The sequence below is a fragment of the Drosophila ficusphila genome, unplaced genomic scaffold (assembly GCF_018152265.1).
Source record: "Drosophila ficusphila isolate 14025-0441.05 unplaced genomic scaffold, ASM1815226v1 contig_712, whole genome shotgun sequence".
Lineage (NCBI taxonomy): Eukaryota > Metazoa > Arthropoda > Insecta > Diptera > Drosophilidae > Drosophila > Drosophila ficusphila.
In genome coordinates, this window is record NW_025064651.1 from 950884 (window position 1) to 967560 (window position 16677).

General features: G+C 41.2%; 4 protein-coding genes across 5 annotated transcripts in view; 2 read left to right on the plus strand and 2 right to left on the minus strand.

Annotated features, from left to right (window-relative positions):
* The window catches only part of LOC108098383 (short neuropeptide F), a 29832-nt gene extending 23076 nt beyond the window's left edge, over positions 1 to 6756 (plus strand). The window contains exons 2-5 of the mRNA XM_017201247.2: positions 4299 to 4446; positions 4513 to 4964; positions 5291 to 5482; positions 5544 to 6756. Of these exons, the coding sequence (XP_017056736.1) occupies positions 4338 to 4446; positions 4513 to 4964; positions 5291 to 5482; positions 5544 to 5591 (801 nt within the window). The 5' untranslated portion in view covers positions 4299 to 4337 and the 3' untranslated portion in view covers positions 5592 to 6756. The remainder of the gene's footprint in view (positions 1 to 4298; positions 4447 to 4512; positions 4965 to 5290; positions 5483 to 5543) is intronic.
* Positions 6757 to 8625: 1869 nt separating this feature from the next.
* Positions 8626 to 11466, minus strand: LOC108098360 (condensin complex subunit 2). Its single transcript, XM_043208805.1, has 3 exons — positions 10892 to 11466; positions 9285 to 10835; positions 8626 to 9220 (listed from the first exon to the last, which is right to left on the minus strand). Exons 1-3 carry the CDS (start codon positions 11198 to 11200, stop codon positions 8876 to 8878), a joined length of 2205 nt encoding a protein of 734 aa, XP_043064740.1. The 5' UTR covers positions 11201 to 11466; the 3' UTR covers positions 8626 to 8875.
* A 511-nt stretch (positions 11467 to 11977) lies between these two features.
* Positions 11978 to 14729, plus strand: LOC108098352 (ovarian-specific serine/threonine-protein kinase Lok). Of its 2 annotated transcripts, none has more exons than XM_017201195.2 (6): positions 11978 to 12533; positions 12619 to 12776; positions 13045 to 13153; positions 13225 to 13662; positions 13727 to 13961; positions 14027 to 14729. In XM_017201195.2, the coding sequence occupies exons 1-6, from the start codon at positions 12347 to 12349 to the stop codon at positions 14331 to 14333; spliced, it is 1434 nt and encodes a 477-aa protein (XP_017056684.1). In that variant the 5' UTR covers positions 11978 to 12346; the 3' UTR covers positions 14334 to 14729. The 2 variants fall into 2 exon arrangements, with proteins under 2 accessions (XP_017056684.1, XP_017056685.1); XM_017201196.2 differs by having other exon boundaries at positions 11981 to 12482.
* Positions 14730 to 15124: 395 nt separating this feature from the next.
* LOC108098353 (protein valois) lies at positions 15125 to 16677 on the minus strand. Its single transcript, XM_017201198.2, has 3 exons — positions 16034 to 16677; positions 15588 to 15964; positions 15125 to 15524 (listed from the first exon to the last, which is right to left on the minus strand). The coding sequence occupies exons 1-3, from the start codon at positions 16571 to 16573 to the stop codon at positions 15338 to 15340; spliced, it is 1104 nt and encodes a 367-aa protein (XP_017056687.1). The 5' UTR covers positions 16574 to 16677; the 3' UTR covers positions 15125 to 15337.

The window sequence follows — 16677 nt, forward strand, 5'->3', positions numbered from 1 at the left end:
AGAAGGTAGAAATATAACAGCATTATATTTTTATGCTGATATTAACTTAGAATGTTCATTTTGCAAACAAGTTTTTAGAGTGCTGATATTTAGATGAGGAGAAGAGCTGTAAAGTCTAATCCTTCTCACACCTTTGCTATTGGAAAGATTTTATAATTTATACAGATTTATTTATACCATTCTGGTTTGGAAAAAATATTGATTTATAATCTATATTGAAAAAGTTCTGTCTTCTTCTATCCTCAACCTTCTACCAAATAGCAAACACAAGCTAAACACATCCATAATTTGCCTGGCAGACACACAACAAATAAGTTAATTCTCAGGACAAAATGCGATAATGCCGGGCAAATTGTTTACTCTGGAGAACGCACCTAAGTTTATCTCAACTTTGGCCCCTCATTATGCAAGTTTCGGTCCCTGACAGATCTACTTTTTCCCCCCGCACACATGCACAATTACTATATATAAATTTGACCCATTCCTGTAACCTGGTGGAACAGCAATAGTAGTGCCACATATTTTATTAGTGTAGCAGCAAAAACCAACTTCGGATAAACAAGAACAAGTGGCAAAAAATTTAATCAACATGACTTTGTCGGGGTTATTTGCCTTTCGCCTGGAACAGTCCACTTGGCGCCTACACAAACTCACGCCTTTTGCAACGGATTGCAAACATAAAACAGGACGTGGGAGGTGAGTCCTTGCGAAGCGTATTCAAAAGCAGCAGCTGCGTCCAATTCAGTTTAATTATGGCTAGTGTGTGCAAAATGAAAAAAATCTTGAAAAAAGGAAGGTTCAATACACATTGCAAACAGATATGGGTTTATACTTTAAAGGGGATATTTTTAAATGCTAGTTTTGTATTAAAAAAATATTATAAGCTAACAAATTGGAACAGAAATGGTTTAATAATTCACATCTGTGAAAAGGACTTAATGCGCAAAGAAATATTATTTTTTTCCTATTTTTAGAAGTGTCAAACTTCCAAAGTACCAGCTAAATGTCATACCATTTAATTTCATTAGTTGTAAACATTTTTCGGGGGCACAAAAAACTAGCCACATGGCTGGCATAGAATAAAACAGAATGTTGGCCACGACAGCGACAACGGGGCGTATGATTAACGCCCAAAAGCCACAAAGTAGGCAGCGCAGAAACCACAAAATGTCAGCCAGAGCAGCAGCGGCAGCAAAGTCTCATCAAATATGTTGATAAAACACAAAAGATTACAGCCAAGCTGGAGGTCAGTGGGAAAATGGGAAAAAGGGTCCTGCGAGCGACAGGACGAAGGCATCTAATGTGTTTGTCAAAACGTTTTAATGCCCCCTTTTCCAGGAGTCGGGGTGCCATAAAGCCGGCTAGATAGAATCGGCCCAGTAACCTTTTTCTTTTTTTTTTTGGCCAATAGTTAAAGAATGGAAGCTTGGCCGTTTGGGACCGACCGACTGACCGACCAGCCACAGATGACCTTTTTCGCACAGCCAAATAAAAATTGTTAAATAAAAGGCAAATAAAATTTGTGTGTCACACAAATAAGAGGGAAAAACGAGCCTCGTCAAATTCTCGACACGAGCAAAAAACAACCTGTTGTGCATGTGTTTGTGCGTGTGTGTGTGTGTGTATTGGAGGGGGGAGGGGGGTTATTTGCCAAAGTATTTGTGTGCGTAAGTCTGTGTGTTTCGGGGGCGTTAAATGTATTAGTTGGGCTATGCCGTAAAGGCTATTTAAACGTTGTCAATGTGTTTTTCACGCTTCGGTTCAGAAGCTGTTGGGGAAAAATCACACTAGCCGACATAAAATGGGTTGAAATAAGAGAGTTTTATCGGTGTAATATTATGTTTACAGAACAAGTTTAATGTTGCTTAGATATGTTTCTTAAAATTTTAAGAGCAATTGACACAAACACATAAAAATCTCTCATAATTTATTAATGGTCTTGGAAAGGTTAATTCAGGTTTAATTTATTGGCTACAGATGTGTTAAATTCATTTTGGGTTGTATTAAATATATGTTTTTACTTAAAAATATTGTTTTATGTGTTGTGGAGTGTTCTTGGATGAACTGCTCACTGGGGCATTTATCAGACCCTCGATGCTCAACAATGTGTTAATGGGATTGCTTATTATGTGTCAATCAAGCATTTTTACCCAAACCACTTTAAGACCCCGAAAATATTCACCGTGTCATGTACCATTTATTGGCTGACACATTGTTTTTTAAAGCCTGCTAAATCGTGATCATCTGCCTACCGAAGGTCCATGGACAGACGGCACATTCAGACGTAAATAGCATCATTATCTAGGAGTTATCGCACAACTCATTCGTCATTCGTCAAGGGCCAACGAGAAGGCATCACGGAGAACGATGATAAATCACTTTCAATTTTGACAAACGTCCCAAATGTCGCGCAGTCTAGGGGCACATTTCATCGGCCAAACACCCACTCGAAAACGCAGACAGATACCGAATTTCCATATTTCCGAGTGGCCGGACTCCGCCGGGCAATTGGCTAGAGCTTCCGCCCAACAAATCACTCTCCGGCGGACATTTCCGAGATATCATTGGCCAAATCGAGAGAAGGACAGCAGGGCGAAGGCGAAAGTCAATTCGATTAAGGCTCGGACAGACATCAGAAAAGATGGATGGCTGGCAACTGGGCGAATGGTAAATCATAAAAAGAATGCACCGAATATTTAGGCGATCAAGTTGAAATAAACAGATTTTGGGGATTAAGGTACTTCTTTTAACAAGTCAAAGCTTAAAAATATAAAAATGTAAACAACTGAAATTGTGTACTAAAGTAACACGGAATATCTTTCCAACCATTTTAAATCAAGTTCTCCCTTGAAAAGTGCCCTATAAATTCCGTTGATAAAAACCCTTCCCTTCGAACTTTAAATAAATATTTAAAACGCCCATTAAAAAGCCACGAATGATCTACTTATTAGCCACCCCGGCGTCATTATCTCGTGGAACGTGTGCCCCGCCTTAACTACTATTCAATTTCCGGCTCGCCTTGCTGACATCACGTATACGCAGGCTATCACGTATACGACAAGTTGCATCGCCAGCCATCCGCAGCCAGCTCCTAACAAAATATTTCGCCAGCACTTAACGCCCCAAGGCAATCCCTCTCCTCTTTTTTTTTGCCGATGCTGTGTTGCAAGGGCTTAACTTTCAACTTCCGCATGGAGGGAAAAGAAATGGGAGGGAGGAAAGCCAAAACAAAAGTTGAAATTTCAACCCCATTTCGGGGGAAAGTGTCACTTCCTTTTGAGAGACTGCTGTGCATAATATTGCATACTCATTTCAGTCTATTGTTCAGACACTTTTCGTCATAAGAACTTCACTCCAGTGGAGCATTTTTTCTCGCCTTCAGTGCACTGGCCCCAAGGTAAGTTATCCATCCTGACGGAATTCATCAAGCCCAAACCCTTGCAATCTCCCCCTAACCGATGTCTGCATGCTTTTTTTTCGTATAAATAATTCAATTGCCATTTTCCTGGCCTCATTCGTTCTGCTGTAAAATGAACATATGACGCCTGAAACGAATTACAATGAAGGAAAGGTCTTACATGTGATACGAAATGCATGAGGGTCCTTTTGCATTGTCTAGCTCGTGTCTATGTTGGAAATTGCAGCTCTATTGATTATTTTTACATTTTAAATAATGGAAAATCCCTTTCGGTCGACCATTAGGCAAGCCATTAACCCGTGACATCATTTGGAGTAATATATATAAATTTATATACAAAATGTGGCAACCAATGGCGGCATTGGCGCAGCTGTTGGATTTTTTCAGATTTCTAACCTTTAACAAAAACGCATTGAAAAAGTTCATTCAAGTGCAGTCATGAATAATTTTCGTTCATAAATTTCTGTGGACAAAATACATTTTCCAGCAAAAAGGAAACATGTAAAGCTGCTTTGATTTCCATGTTTGCTCAACCTTTTGTGTGGACACTGCAAATCGGAATATTTTTTCGTATTCTACTGTAAATATATGCTTTTAGATTTAAATGCAGGGCAGAAGAACTTTTTCTTAGTGTTTTTCTGTGACAAATTAAAAGGAAATAAACTTTAACAGCTGCAGAACAAAAAAAAAACAAGAATCAATTAAGATTTTAGATAATTTTACAGCCATAATTACAAAGTAGGTTAATATTTGTGCATTTAATTCTTATTTAGGGGTTACAGCTTTTATTTCCAAGTTCTATATGCTATTTTTTTTTTAACTGTGTCTTCTATATATTCTCTTATTTGTAATTTTTCACATTTACCATCCTTTCTTATAGTTTTTCATCAGCGCAAGGCGACGAAAGCGACAAGCAGAAATGTTTCATTTGAAGCCCCAACTGAGTCAAGGCTGTGCCCTGGCCCTCATCTGCCTGGTGGCCATCCAGATGCAGCAGCCCACCCAGGCGGAGGTATCGCCAGTTCAAGGTGACCATCTCTCCTCCACTTGCCATGCGAAAGGCTAATCCTCTAAAGCCAAAGACTCTTTTGCAGGCACTCCTCTGAGCAATCTATATGATAATCTGCTGCAGCGCGAGTACGCCGGTCCCGTCGTCTTTCCCAACCATCAGGTGGAGCGAAAGGCCCAGCGTTCGCCTTCGTTGCGCCTCCGGTTTGGACGCAGTGATCCGGACATGCTGAACAACATTGTGGAGAAGCGTTGGTTCGGCGACGTCAACCAGAAGCCCATTAGGTCGCCCTCCCTGCGCCTTCGGTTCGGCAGAAGGGATCCCAGCTTGCCCCAGATGAGACGCACCGCCTACGATGACCTCCTCGAGCGGGAGCTCACCCTCAACAGCCAGCAGCAACAACTCGGCTCCGACGGCGACTCCGATCTGAGTGCCGACTACGATGGCCTCTACGAAAGGGTCGTCCGCAAGCCACAGCGTCTTCGCTGGGGTCGCAGTGTGCCCCAGTTCGATGCAAGCAACGAGGAGAATGATAAGGTAACACAAACTATTACTTACTTTATTTAAATATATAATTAATATATAAATTATTTAAACATAACTTCCATACAAATTATGGAAACGTTTGTTTTAAGAGATGTTGTGGTAATAAAGATTTGTAATCCTTGTTAAATATATGATTTATTAAATGCTCATATAAGCGGTTCTTACAAATTGCGATTATTTAAAATGAATTGTCCTCTGTTATAAAAAATGTTGGATGCTTTTCATTTAGTTGTTGTTTACCTTAATTTAAAACTTAGATGCTTCCATTAACGTGACTAATTTTTTTTTATTCATTTCTATTTAAATTCCTATTCCAGTTTCAACAGAAATGGGATAAATTGAACAAGGTGGCTCAGTTGCTGCAGCTGCAGCTGGAGGAACTCAACCCGAATGTGTCCAACGAGGAGGACAACCAGACCGACGAGGACTTCCAGTTTCTGCGAGAGGTCCGCAAGCCAATGCGTTTGCGATGGGGCCGGAGCACTGGAAAAGCTCCCTCCGAACAGAAGGTAGGGTTACAAAATTACTCCAATTTATTTCTTCAAAACATAACCCTTTCTAAAAATTTAGCACACTCCCGAGGAAACTTCATCGGTCCCACCGAAGACACAGAACTAAGTTACAGAAAATCGGGCAAGTGAAGGAACTGCAGGAGTATGGCAACAATTAAATGAAAATCGGAAGCAAGCTACACGGTCAATATCCAATGCCAAATAAGATACAGAAAACCCCAATGGAAACCCCAAGTCAGATAAAGTTTTTGAAAGCATTTTTAAGAGGCGCAGGGAGGCATGGGCTAAGAAAAACATACTAAAGAACATATATCTTATATATCTACACATATGATTAACCATATATGTGTAACTTTTGGTTTTTAGCAACTACATAAATAAACTAAAACTTACTTAAATATTTTTGCCGTAAACTTTAACAATGCGCAGGTAACACAAGGTAAAACAAAACTATCTATATTTTCAATTCCAGTTTTATTTAATTAAATTAAATTTAATTTTTGTGTGTAAGTTGAATAATTAAAAGTGCGTACCCATCAAAATTGTAAAGCCTCCCTATTCCCAATATGCTCAATTAAAAATTTTTAAATTATTCGATCGCCCCCAAAAACTTTTAGACTCAATGTATATAAAAAAAAATACGGAACTTCTTATTCTAGCGCAAAATTTGTTAATGAACGCTAAAAAGCTATACACAAATATTATTATGTTGATTAAAAAAAACTTCTTGATTTCTAAAGTTGTAAGCGAATTTCGATTTAATGTTACGATGGAAGTGTTTGAAAAACATAGAGGCCCCCGGAAGCTGTATTACTGTAACACTTGTTATATTATGTGTGCTACAAATTATAAATATATGTATATCAACTATTATATTATACGACTATATATATATACGATGAACATTGTCTATTGAAATTTTATTCATGTATTTTAATAAACGGAGAATTCAATTACAAGAAAGCATAAAGCCGATTGTTGTTAGAACACTTTTGTATATTTAATTTACACCATCATTGAAATTATAATTTACCAAGCAAACGTATGATAAAGGAAATACACTTTGTTGTAAAATCCATATCCCGCTGAATGCAATTTTCCGATGAAAATTGCCGAAATCGTTTCTCGCGATATATATCAGTATGTACGCATATATACCTTTTACTGAATGTAATACCATGAATGTAAATAAAAGAGCAGGAATAATTAAAAGCAAACATATTTTACTCGATCTATGCTACAAATAAATAACTCAGATGGAGTAAAAAATATTTAAGTGGTTGTTTTCAGTTTTCATATGGGATGCAAGACTTCGATTAAAACACAACATTATACTTTTAATTATTTAAATTGTGTTTGTCAGTTACAGTTCAAGTAATTAAACCTACTGTCATTTACATTTTATTCTTGAACTTTGTGAACTTTTTCTGAAGGTTAGCCTACATAAAGCCCACCGATCCACTAAAACTGGCCACGATTATCAACTTGGGGAAGTCACGCCGGCAAACTGCTGCCCATAATGGGATTAAGCAACAAATGCGAGAAAATTAAACCGAAACCAAACAAGAAACAAAAACTCTGATGAGGATGGCAGCTGGGAATGGGCAGGAGAATTATCATGGCCAAAGACAAACAATTTGCAGGGAGCCAAGGACATTTGGCCTCCCACCTGTTGTATGATGGCAGCCATTAACTTCATCACCACATCCAGCCAACCGCCCGCTTCCACCAGGTAGTCCTCATTGTTGATGTTTGTTTTGATAATTAACTTTTCAACTCCTAATGTACGGGAACGTGTGTGGCCCGAAATTGCTCTGCTCCCTACTGAAACATATTATTTTAGTTAATTGCATGCAACATTGAAAATTCAACACGAAAATGCACTTTACGAAGATACCATTTTTGGAGGGCGCTAACAGGGTTAGCTTTTTACGCTTCAATTCCGCTGTAAAAAGTTGGGTCATCCTAAATGCATGCTCTCAAATTATGTAACGAGTTTTTCGGTAATTAGGCCAAATTAAAATTTAAAACATATTTTGAAAATCTGCAGGGAAAACTTTTTTAGAAAAATATTTGGCTTTTATAATTTGTTTAGGTTTAGGTGAAGTTTGAACTACTTCCTGCGAAAAATTCACGTTTGGTAATATAAAATTTACAGCATCCAAAGCGTATCTACCAATTAAAGAAATTTACTTACCTAAAAAAGGGAAACAGAACAAAACGATTTGCATATCGCCCATAAGGATTAAAAAAAAAGTGAAGAACAGGATCAACATGTGTGTGTTAAAAAGTTTGTTTTCAGTGTCATTTGCTAATGTTAAAAGTTTTGAGGAAATGTCTTTAAGTGATCCGTCATGCTGATGTGGTTGTTGTTGCGTCACATATGTACAGTGTGTATTCAGTTTGACGCACACCGTTACTTAGTACTCGGCAAATATTTATGCAAATAATATGCAATTACACGCACACACAAGCGGCGCCTAAAAGCGCTCTGTAAACACCGAACTTTTTTTAACAAACACAAACACATCGCAAACAACACACACACATGTGTCCCACATACACAGATGCAGAGGGAAATCCTCTTCAGGAGGCGACAAAAAACCACTTGCATCTAAAAACGCCAGTAAAACGCCTTGATTTCCATTTTTATTTTCGCCTCCTTTTAAAACTGTGAAAAATATTGAATTTTTTTCATAAAAATAAAAAGTAAAAATAATAAAAAGTAAAAATAATGAGAGATTTTGTGACACAAGTAAATTATTTATAGCGCTACCAGCCACACTTTAAATCAATTATAATATGGTGAAAAAATCTTAATGAGTTCACCCAGAGATTTATTTTTTTATTACCACACTCGAAATTCTGTGGAATTAGACTTTTAACATAATTTATTTGTTGGTTTGAAATTTTTGACAGTGTAAAATCATATGAGTATGCAAATGAAAGAGCAACAGAAACGAAAAACAATGTTAACAACTTCTTCGTTTCTGTCTGAGCCGGCAGCACAGTATAAACAGCCAAAACTAATGCCAAAGTTTTAATTCGTTCTTCTATAAAAAGTGTTGTCAGAAGATATGATATTCAGATTTAAACATACTAGTTAAATGCCCAAACCATATGTTGAATAAAATACTCCGTTTAGTTTTGTAATTATTTATTAAATAATTTATAAAATCAGAGTTCGCCGGAACCTTACTTCGTCTAAGAATTAAAATCAGATTCGATTGGGGTGAGGGTAGTTCTTTGGGAATACTGACACGAGTGCTGTTAACTGGGTAAAACTGTTAACTGGGTAAAACTAAAGTTTAGAGATTAAGAGATAGCCGTGACAATGAAAAGACATTAAGGGAAAACTAATATTGTTAACTTTATAGTTAATGGAAGATCTCAATCCAAGACTTGTCGGATTTGAAAGTCCTCTAAATTATCTTGCTGAATAAGGCGCAATTTCTGATCGTTGGCCAAATGCAGAACTGCATAGAGGGCCACCGATGGAGAGAGGGAATCTGCCATTTTGGAGGTCAGCAGGTTGGGCAGATCGCGATACACCGACTGGAAACTGGCAACACCCTTTGAATAGTGCTCGTCTTTTTTCTTTGGATGCGTGGCTATCGTCTCCTCGGGAACAGCGGTGAGCAATTTTTTTTGTATCAGGGAATAGCAAGATTTTTTCAGATTCTTCATGTCTATCACCTTGGCTCGTTTCGCAAATGGCACAACCACTTTTGCAACCTTAAAAAAATACAAGACATTTTATAAAAAAAGGTATCAAAAATTAGTAGTAGTAATGACTTACTTGCGACGGAGCACCCTCGAACTCTGTGCCAATTTCGAAAGCTGTATTATTGCAGGTGGCATTCATCTGGTTGACGCTCATCTCGCCCGCGTCCACATCCATCGAATTCTCGGCTCCCGGCTCCGCGGCCATCGCCGCCATAACACTTACGTTGGCGGGAACGGCATCGGTGAAGTGCTCGTTGTTGAACAGCTCCTGATCGTTGTCCTCGTCGTGATGCATGTCAGCACCCATGTCAATGCCCAGATCACCGCCCTCATCTGAATCAGGCTCTTCTAGACCCTGGGACAACTTAATGCTGGGCGCCGAGTCGTATTTGAAGAAGTAATCCGGGTCCAAGCTGAATTTTGTGGGCAGTATCAGCTTGCGGGCGTCCCACTTCTTTTGGAAGTTCACTCTACGCTGTTTGATTGTCGTATCCAGCGGTTGGAAGAAGTTTTCCGTCACATTTCCGTATGCCACCGCCTTGGCCCTACGATTAGCGGCCAGAACGTTGGACTTCTTGGGCCGTTGACTACGAACAGGCTGGATGTCCGCCTGCCCATTGGTTTGGGAAAAAGTGCTGCGCGGCCGCGTGCGCTTAAACTTCCAGTGTGAGGGTCCGGCCCAAAACTGGGAGATCTGCTCCATCGGCCTGTAGGAATACTCTAGCTTGGAGTGACCATCCACCGGTCGCAGATCTTCGATGAACTCTGTCTGCTTGCGCAGCCGACGGCAGTTGTTTATCACCATTTGCTCTTCGGTGGTGAGCTCTTGCAGCTCATTGGAGTCCACCTCGAGGACCGGCGGCGGTGGTGCATCTAAGTCCGGCATCGGCTCACACTCGGCGTTGATGTCAAAGGCCATGGAAATCTCATTTACACACATATCGTCAGGAATATCCAGCCCATCGTCATGTTGATCGTCGTCCATCGTCGCCTCTGCAGGCTTGTCGTTGGACGCTTTGGGGTTGGGAGCACTTGAAATAATGTAGCCCGTGTGCAGGGGACGCAAATTAAATCTCTCAGCATGGGGGAGCAACTTTAGCAGCCAGGCAGAGCTCACCAGCGATTCAGCTGGCCACTGTTCCGCGTTTGCATTGAGTGTAGTGTGGTCCTGAACCTCTCCAGTGGACTCCTCGTTGTCCCAAAATTTATAGGTGGTGCGCAGGCGAAGCTCCGAGTCCAGACTAGGCAGAATGTTGTGCATGAGGCGATTTGAGGCGTTTATCGAGCCCACTGTGGAGTTGAGCTTGCCAAAGACAGGGTCCTGAAGAGGTGCCGTGTCCAGACGGCTGTTTAAGGTGTCCCTGTTCTTGGTAACGGTGGAGACGTTCTTCTTCTGCCTCTTGGGCTTGGGAGCTGCCTCCTTTTGGGCCTGCTGCGTCGCATCCTGCCCTTCGCCCGCACCCTGATCAACTTGAGAACCATCATCGTCCTCGGCAGCGTTTATTTGCTTGTCCGTTAGAGTACGGGCACTCAAACCAGCTGAAATTCGCATGGCATCCAGGTAGATGGAGTCCACCCTCAGCCCGTACACCTTGGAAGAAGCCTCCAGCGAGGAACCTGCAATCTGAGGGGATTAAACGAGCATTAGAAAGGCTTTTATTAGGATTTCAAAAAGTCTACCTTGAAGTTGCTCATCCGCTTGTGATGGTGATCTAGCAAATTGGCCAAGGAATCAATAAGAGTAAGATTCCAGGCGTTGTCCTTGCTCAGTTTGTTGCCGTTATAGATCTCTAAACAGTTCCTGATCGTCTCATTGTCCTCGATGGACTCCAGAGTACTTTGGCGCTGCTGCTGAAGGAGCGTGCGTCGGCGGGCTTCCCGCCTTTCAGCCTCGTCGTCGTTCAGCGGTGTCATCATCCGGGAGACGCCCTCGTGGTAACTACCTACCGCGGATCGCCGAAGCGGAGTTTCCAAGCGCGGCAGTGTCATCCTCCCGAAAGATGTTTGAAAACCAGGAAGTCAGAAGTTCGTAGCCACGGGAAATCAAGATTGCCGAAGGCGCGGTTTTCTGTGCAACCTTGTACAACACAAAATGGTTTATATTTCTTTTATATTAAGGTCAAATCCTAATTTGATAACTTTCAACCAGCTCTTGTCGTATTGTTGATTGTATTTTTTCTATTTTTTTTGTTATGCGCTGGTATTGGTACTAGTTTACAGTTTCTTTCAAACGACGCCGCAATTTAGGGCTGCACAGTGACTGTAGTTTCAGTGTTGTAAAACATTAGAGGGGTGACAAGCTAGCTAGAAATGGGCGCGGGGATATAGCTAAACTAGTTGCTTAAATCACAGCGAGGTTCTAACTTTTTATATGTTTTTATTTAAACATTAATTTTTTTTAATTGTTAATAAGCTAATTGGTCAATTTAAAATTACTGAAGTTAAGGGCTGCACAACGTGTTAAACTTTATTGGTAGAAATGGAACTCCTCGACCCAGGGCTGTATGATAAAGAGAACGGTTAAGTTAAGTTAAGATTTAAATAAATCAAAACAATTCAGCCGCCGCACTTAAAAATGTTTTGTTGTATTATATTCTCCTTAACCAAATATATATTATTTGTTTACTCGTTATTTATTTCATAATAATCAATCTGCCGTTCCAATAAACGTCTTATCAAAATAATCAATTAGAGCACGGGGCATCCTTAAATCAACGTTCGTAGAAAATTGTCAACACTGGCGCTGAATAAATCTGGATCCCTGGAAGGCGGCAACTCTCACACACACTGCATCAAAACTTTGAGTCCGTCGCGCAGTTCACATCCATGTCGTGATATTGTTACTTTTCGTTGTTTTCGTCTGTGAAACATTAATTAACTCTTAGCTAGCGCAACGCGATAAGCTCGATGTAATCAAATAGCACATAGAAAACGCTCAGCAGTCGAATTTAGATAGGATAAACATAAGTTGTATAGCTTTACCGTTTATCACTGATCGTGCTGTGTGTGTGTTTTTGGCTTGCCCTGTATTGGTGGCCAAATAACTGGACTTTCCGAATTTTGCGCAGTTTCCTTAAAAGTTAACGGGCTTTCCATTTCGAATTACGGAATCACGACCTTACAAAGCTATCGAATATGGCACGCGACACTGAAGGAACCCAGGGAACCCAAAGTCAGGCTTCCAATATTTGGACTCAAGTGGAAAGCCAGCCGATGGAGAAAATCGTCTGGGGTCGTTTGTACGGCAAAAATATTAAGATCAAATCGTTGGGTACGAGCTCAAAATACCGAATTCTATATACGCATTCGTCCTTTTCTGTTGGTAACCAAATTTGCTGCCTGTTTTGTGTTTTAAGCTTTGCAAAATACTTGTTACTAATGGTGTTTCCATTCTGAACTGATTTCAGATCTCAACAATGACGAGTTCACCGCAGGACGAGGCGAGGCCAATGATTTAATCCTCACACTCAACGATTTGCCTGAGAAAATTCTGACGCGCATTTCCAAAGTGCATTTTATCATAAAACGGGCAAATTGCGAGCTTACCAATCCGGTTTACATACAGGTATGTGGGGGATCTAATAAAAAATTCGGCAGTCTATATATTTTAAAACAAAAAAAACATTGGTTAATAAACAAAACCATTTGTATATAAACTTGAAAGCATGAATTGATAAATGTAAGAATGTCAAACTAATCTTAAATGCATATATTTACTTTATAGGGTTCTTGCACAGACAAGGGCTATTTAATACATATATCACGCCCATTTCCTCCTGAATTGTAATGGGAATCTCCCAATGTAATAACCTTTGTTTCCGCCCATTTCTCAGGATCTCTCACGCAACGGGACCTTTGTGAATAACGAAAAAATTGGAACAAACAAGATGAGGATCTTGAAGAACGACGACGTGATTTCCCTGTCCCACCCAACATACAAAGGTGAGTGAACAGGTAACAGGTAGAGATTCGCAAGTAATTCAATGTCCTACACCTGCCTCCTTTTCGTACAGCCTTTGTATTTAAGGATCTCAGTCCCAACGAGTCGATCGGCCTGCCCGAGGAGATTAACAAAACGTATTATGTAAATCGCAAACTGGGCTCGGGAGCCTACGGACTGGTGCGTCTCGTCTATGACACCCGCACCTGCCAGCAGTTCGCGATGAAAATCGTTAAGAAAAACATGCTGTCTGGTGCGCGACCGAGTACAAATTTTAGTGATCCCGATAGGGTGCTAAATGAGGCCAAGATTATGAAGAATCTTTCACATCCGTGCGTGGTGCGCATGCACGACATCGTGGACAAACCGGACTCGGTTTACATGGTCCTGGAGTTTATGCGCGGCGGGGACTTGCTCAATCGGATCATCACTAACAAGCTGCTAAGCGAGGAGACTTCTAAGCTTTACTTTTACCAAATGTGCCATGCCGTCAAATACCTCCACGATCGGGGTAATTATAGTTTGGATTACTGTTTGGCAATTCCATAAAATAATTGTTTTTTTTTAACTTGTAGGCATCACCCATCGTGACCTAAAACCAGACAATGTCCTGCTGGAGACCAACGACGAAGAGACCCTGCTAAAGGTCTCCGATTTCGGTCTAAGCAAGTTTGTACAGAAGGACTCGGTGATGCGCACGCTCTGTGGCACACCTCTCTATGTGGCCCCCGAGGTGCTAATAACTGGCGGCCGAGAAGCCTACACCCGAAAAGTAGACATCTGGAGCTTGGGCGTAGTGCTCTTCACTTGGTAGGGAAATAAAATCAATTAGCAGGAAATTAAATATTAAAGATTTCTTAACCTTTTCGTTGCAGCCTGAGTGGCACGTTGCCGTTTTCAGACGAGTACGGAACTCCGGCAGCCCAGCAGATTAAAAAGGGCCGGTTCGCCTACGGACATCCGGCATGGAAGGGCGTTTCGCAGCGTGCCAAGTTGCTCATCAACCAAATGCTCATTGTGGATCCCGAAAGGCGACCCTCAATCGATGACGTCCTGCAGTGCAGCTGGCTGCGGGACACGCAAATGCTGCAAAAAGCCAAGAGGTTGATGAAGCTGGAGAGCATGGAAATAGAGGAGGAGAATAACTTTCTCGAGCCGCCAACGAAGCGATCGCGACGATAACTTTATTTCTATCTTTGCGGAAAAGGCGTGAAAAGGTTTTAATTTTCTGGAAAAATTAAGCGATAACATTTTTCCCCATTCGCCGCTGCATACGATTGTATGATTGCTGTTCAAGTATTTTTTTGCGGTTGTTTATTTTTACGTGTTGTCTAGTGTAAGTTTCATCACCCAAGCCCGAAAACTCCTGTTAAACTGCATTTATTTCTGGGCCTTGCATTTACAATCATTTTAAGCTTCTTATCGATCAGAATTTCGGCATTCCATTGGAATATAATTACGATATATTAGCCAGTAATTGTTAAGCAACTATAAGTGTTATATGTAAGACTTGATTTGACTCTTTACCGAACAATTTGGCTTTTTGAAATAAAGCAATTAAATCTGGTTCTACGAAAATTAGTCTCTCAATTTTAAGTCTTTTTTGCTGAAACTTTACCAAAAGTTGCGTAGTTATTACACGCAGTATATAAGTCGGAACGGGCCGGATCAGGCGACTATATTGGATAGCTTTCATAGAAGAAATCGAAAAAAAAGAAAAAACGATCAAAATTCAGTCATTTTAAATCCGGAACTAACTTTTAATCAGATTTTAAATCGGCATACATCTCATCATTGAGTTTATGAAAATCGGACAACTATATAAATAGCCTTTATGGAAACAATCGGTGAAAGTATGGAAAAATAAAAAGAAAAATCATCATTACATCGATGGTGTTTAGCCTTTATGCATTTTGCTGGGCATTTGTTCCATTTTTGTTAGAAATAAAATTACTATGAGAAAAAAGGGTTGGTATGAGAAAATGGTTTGTACATTTGTATTTTGAACGTCAAGACTTTTAATTTTACAGTTTTAACCTCTACTTATATACACGTATTTATAGTTATGTATAGAAAAAGTGTTGTATTAACTAAAGTCAGCACCTCAGTCAGAAGTATAAAGTATACGGTAAATCATTTAATAATGTAATTGCAAAAATAATAAAGGTGCTGGATCTGCAGCAAAATCACTTAATTGAATGTGTCACCATTTTGCGGCCATGTCCAATGGTGACGAGGGTTTTATCATCAGTCCAAATGGCATCCGTAAGGCGCAAATGTGTGTCCTCGTGTGAGTAGATGGCCTTGTTACCCTCCTGAACATTTACCACTTTTACTGAGGCTGGAAGATTGCTCATGACAGCCAGATGAGTCCTGAAAAAAATATGTGATTTATAGATGAATGATATGTATTCCTAATTATCTATTATTTCATACCCATTTATAAGCAGTTGCGAGACATATCCCTTGTCAAAATACTCGTTCGTTTCTGCCAGTTTTCCTGGCACTCGGATGTCCAGAGTGTGAACCTTTCCATCGTAGTCTCCGAGATACACGTTATTGTCACCCTGCAGCTCCGTTGGAGCGGCCCAAGCAGCGCAGGTGAAGCTCAACAAATGCGCTGAGTCTGCGTAGAGACACGTGGAAGAAGGAGCTGCCGCACGGACATCCCAGAGGCGCGCACATCCGCCTCGATCACAGGTCACAAACTGGTCGGCCGAGGATGACGGCGTGGCCAATCCGGTCAATTTATCGGTGTGCGAAATTCGGGAATGGTACGAGCTCGCAAGATCGGCTCCAGAAAGATCCCATACCTAAAAGCAAAAAGAATTGTAATCTCTGAATGTATTTTTTTTAAGTAGTTGATGCCTTGTTGCACCTACATTCAGTGTGCTATCCAGCGATGCGGAGACGGCTTTCCTGGGATCCGCCTTGAAGACACTCAGCTGACTGATGGGCGTGGGATGGGCGAAGGACTCGCCGACGAGGAAGAGGCAATAGGGCGACTTCGGGTTCCGCACCTTTGAGTAGGTGGACCAGACCTGGAGGCCCGTATTGCCCAGGGCGACCAACAGAACATCATTCTCGGCGTAGCGAACCAGATTGACGGTGTGATCCGCTTGAAGCTTGAAATCCGCGTTGTCTACGCTCATGTGGTTCATATGCTTGCGCTCGTAGCCGAAGAACATGCCCCACCAGTGGCGTCCCTCGCGGCGATTGGTGGCCAGTGCCAGGTGGTGGTGCTCATTGATCGCAATACTGTCCCAGCAGTCGTGGAGTCGCGGCGACAGGTTCTCCAGGCGGGCATTCAAATCCGCAACGTTGAGATTGGGATATTCGAGATTCCGGGCCAGCTCCAGAGCCGGCGGAGGCCGGTGGGACTCCGGGGTGCGGTAGACCTCCGAGCTGCGTTGCGGAAACATGATCGTTGGGTCAGTAATTCCGGGAAAACTTATAAAAGAATTTTGCCAAGCGGTGGAAAGGAACACACGGCGTGCCCGGCTAGAGGTGGGAAAAAGGAAGGTAG

Bases quoted from the DNA above. Each gene is read 5' to 3' on its own strand.
- LOC108098352 (XM_017201195.2), top strand. From the start codon at position 12,347: ATGGCACGCGACACTGAAGGAACCCAGGGAACCCAAAGTCAGGCTTCC. The intron at 12,534-12,618 runs GTAACCAAATTT...AACTGATTTCAG, and splicing joins GCATTCGTCCTTTTCTGTTG to ATCTCAACAATGACGAGTTC. The intron at 13,962-14,026 runs GTAGGGAAATAA...TTTTCGTTGCAG, and splicing joins GGCGTAGTGCTCTTCACTTG to CCTGAGTGGCACGTTGCCGT.
- LOC108098360 (XM_043208805.1), bottom strand. From the start codon at position 11,200: ATGACACTGCCGCGCTTGGAAACTCCGCTTCGGCGATCCGCGGTAGGT. The intron at 10,836-10,891 runs GTAGACTTTTTG...TAATCCCCTCAG, and splicing joins AGCGGATGAGCAACTTCAAG to ATTGCAGGTTCCTCGCTGGA. The intron at 9,221-9,284 runs GTAAGTCATTAC...TATTTTTTTAAG, and splicing joins TCGAGGGTGCTCCGTCGCAA to GTTGCAAAAGTGGTTGTGCC.
- LOC108098353 (XM_017201198.2), bottom strand. From the start codon at position 16,573: ATGTTTCCGCAACGCAGCTCGGAGGTCTACCGCACCCCGGAGTCCCAC. The intron at 15,965-16,033 runs GTAGGTGCAACA...TTTTGCTTTTAG, and splicing joins CGCTGGATAGCACACTGAAT to GTATGGGATCTTTCTGGAGC. The intron at 15,525-15,587 runs GTATGAAATAAT...TATTTTTTTCAG, and splicing joins TCGCAACTGCTTATAAATGG to GACTCATCTGGCTGTCATGA.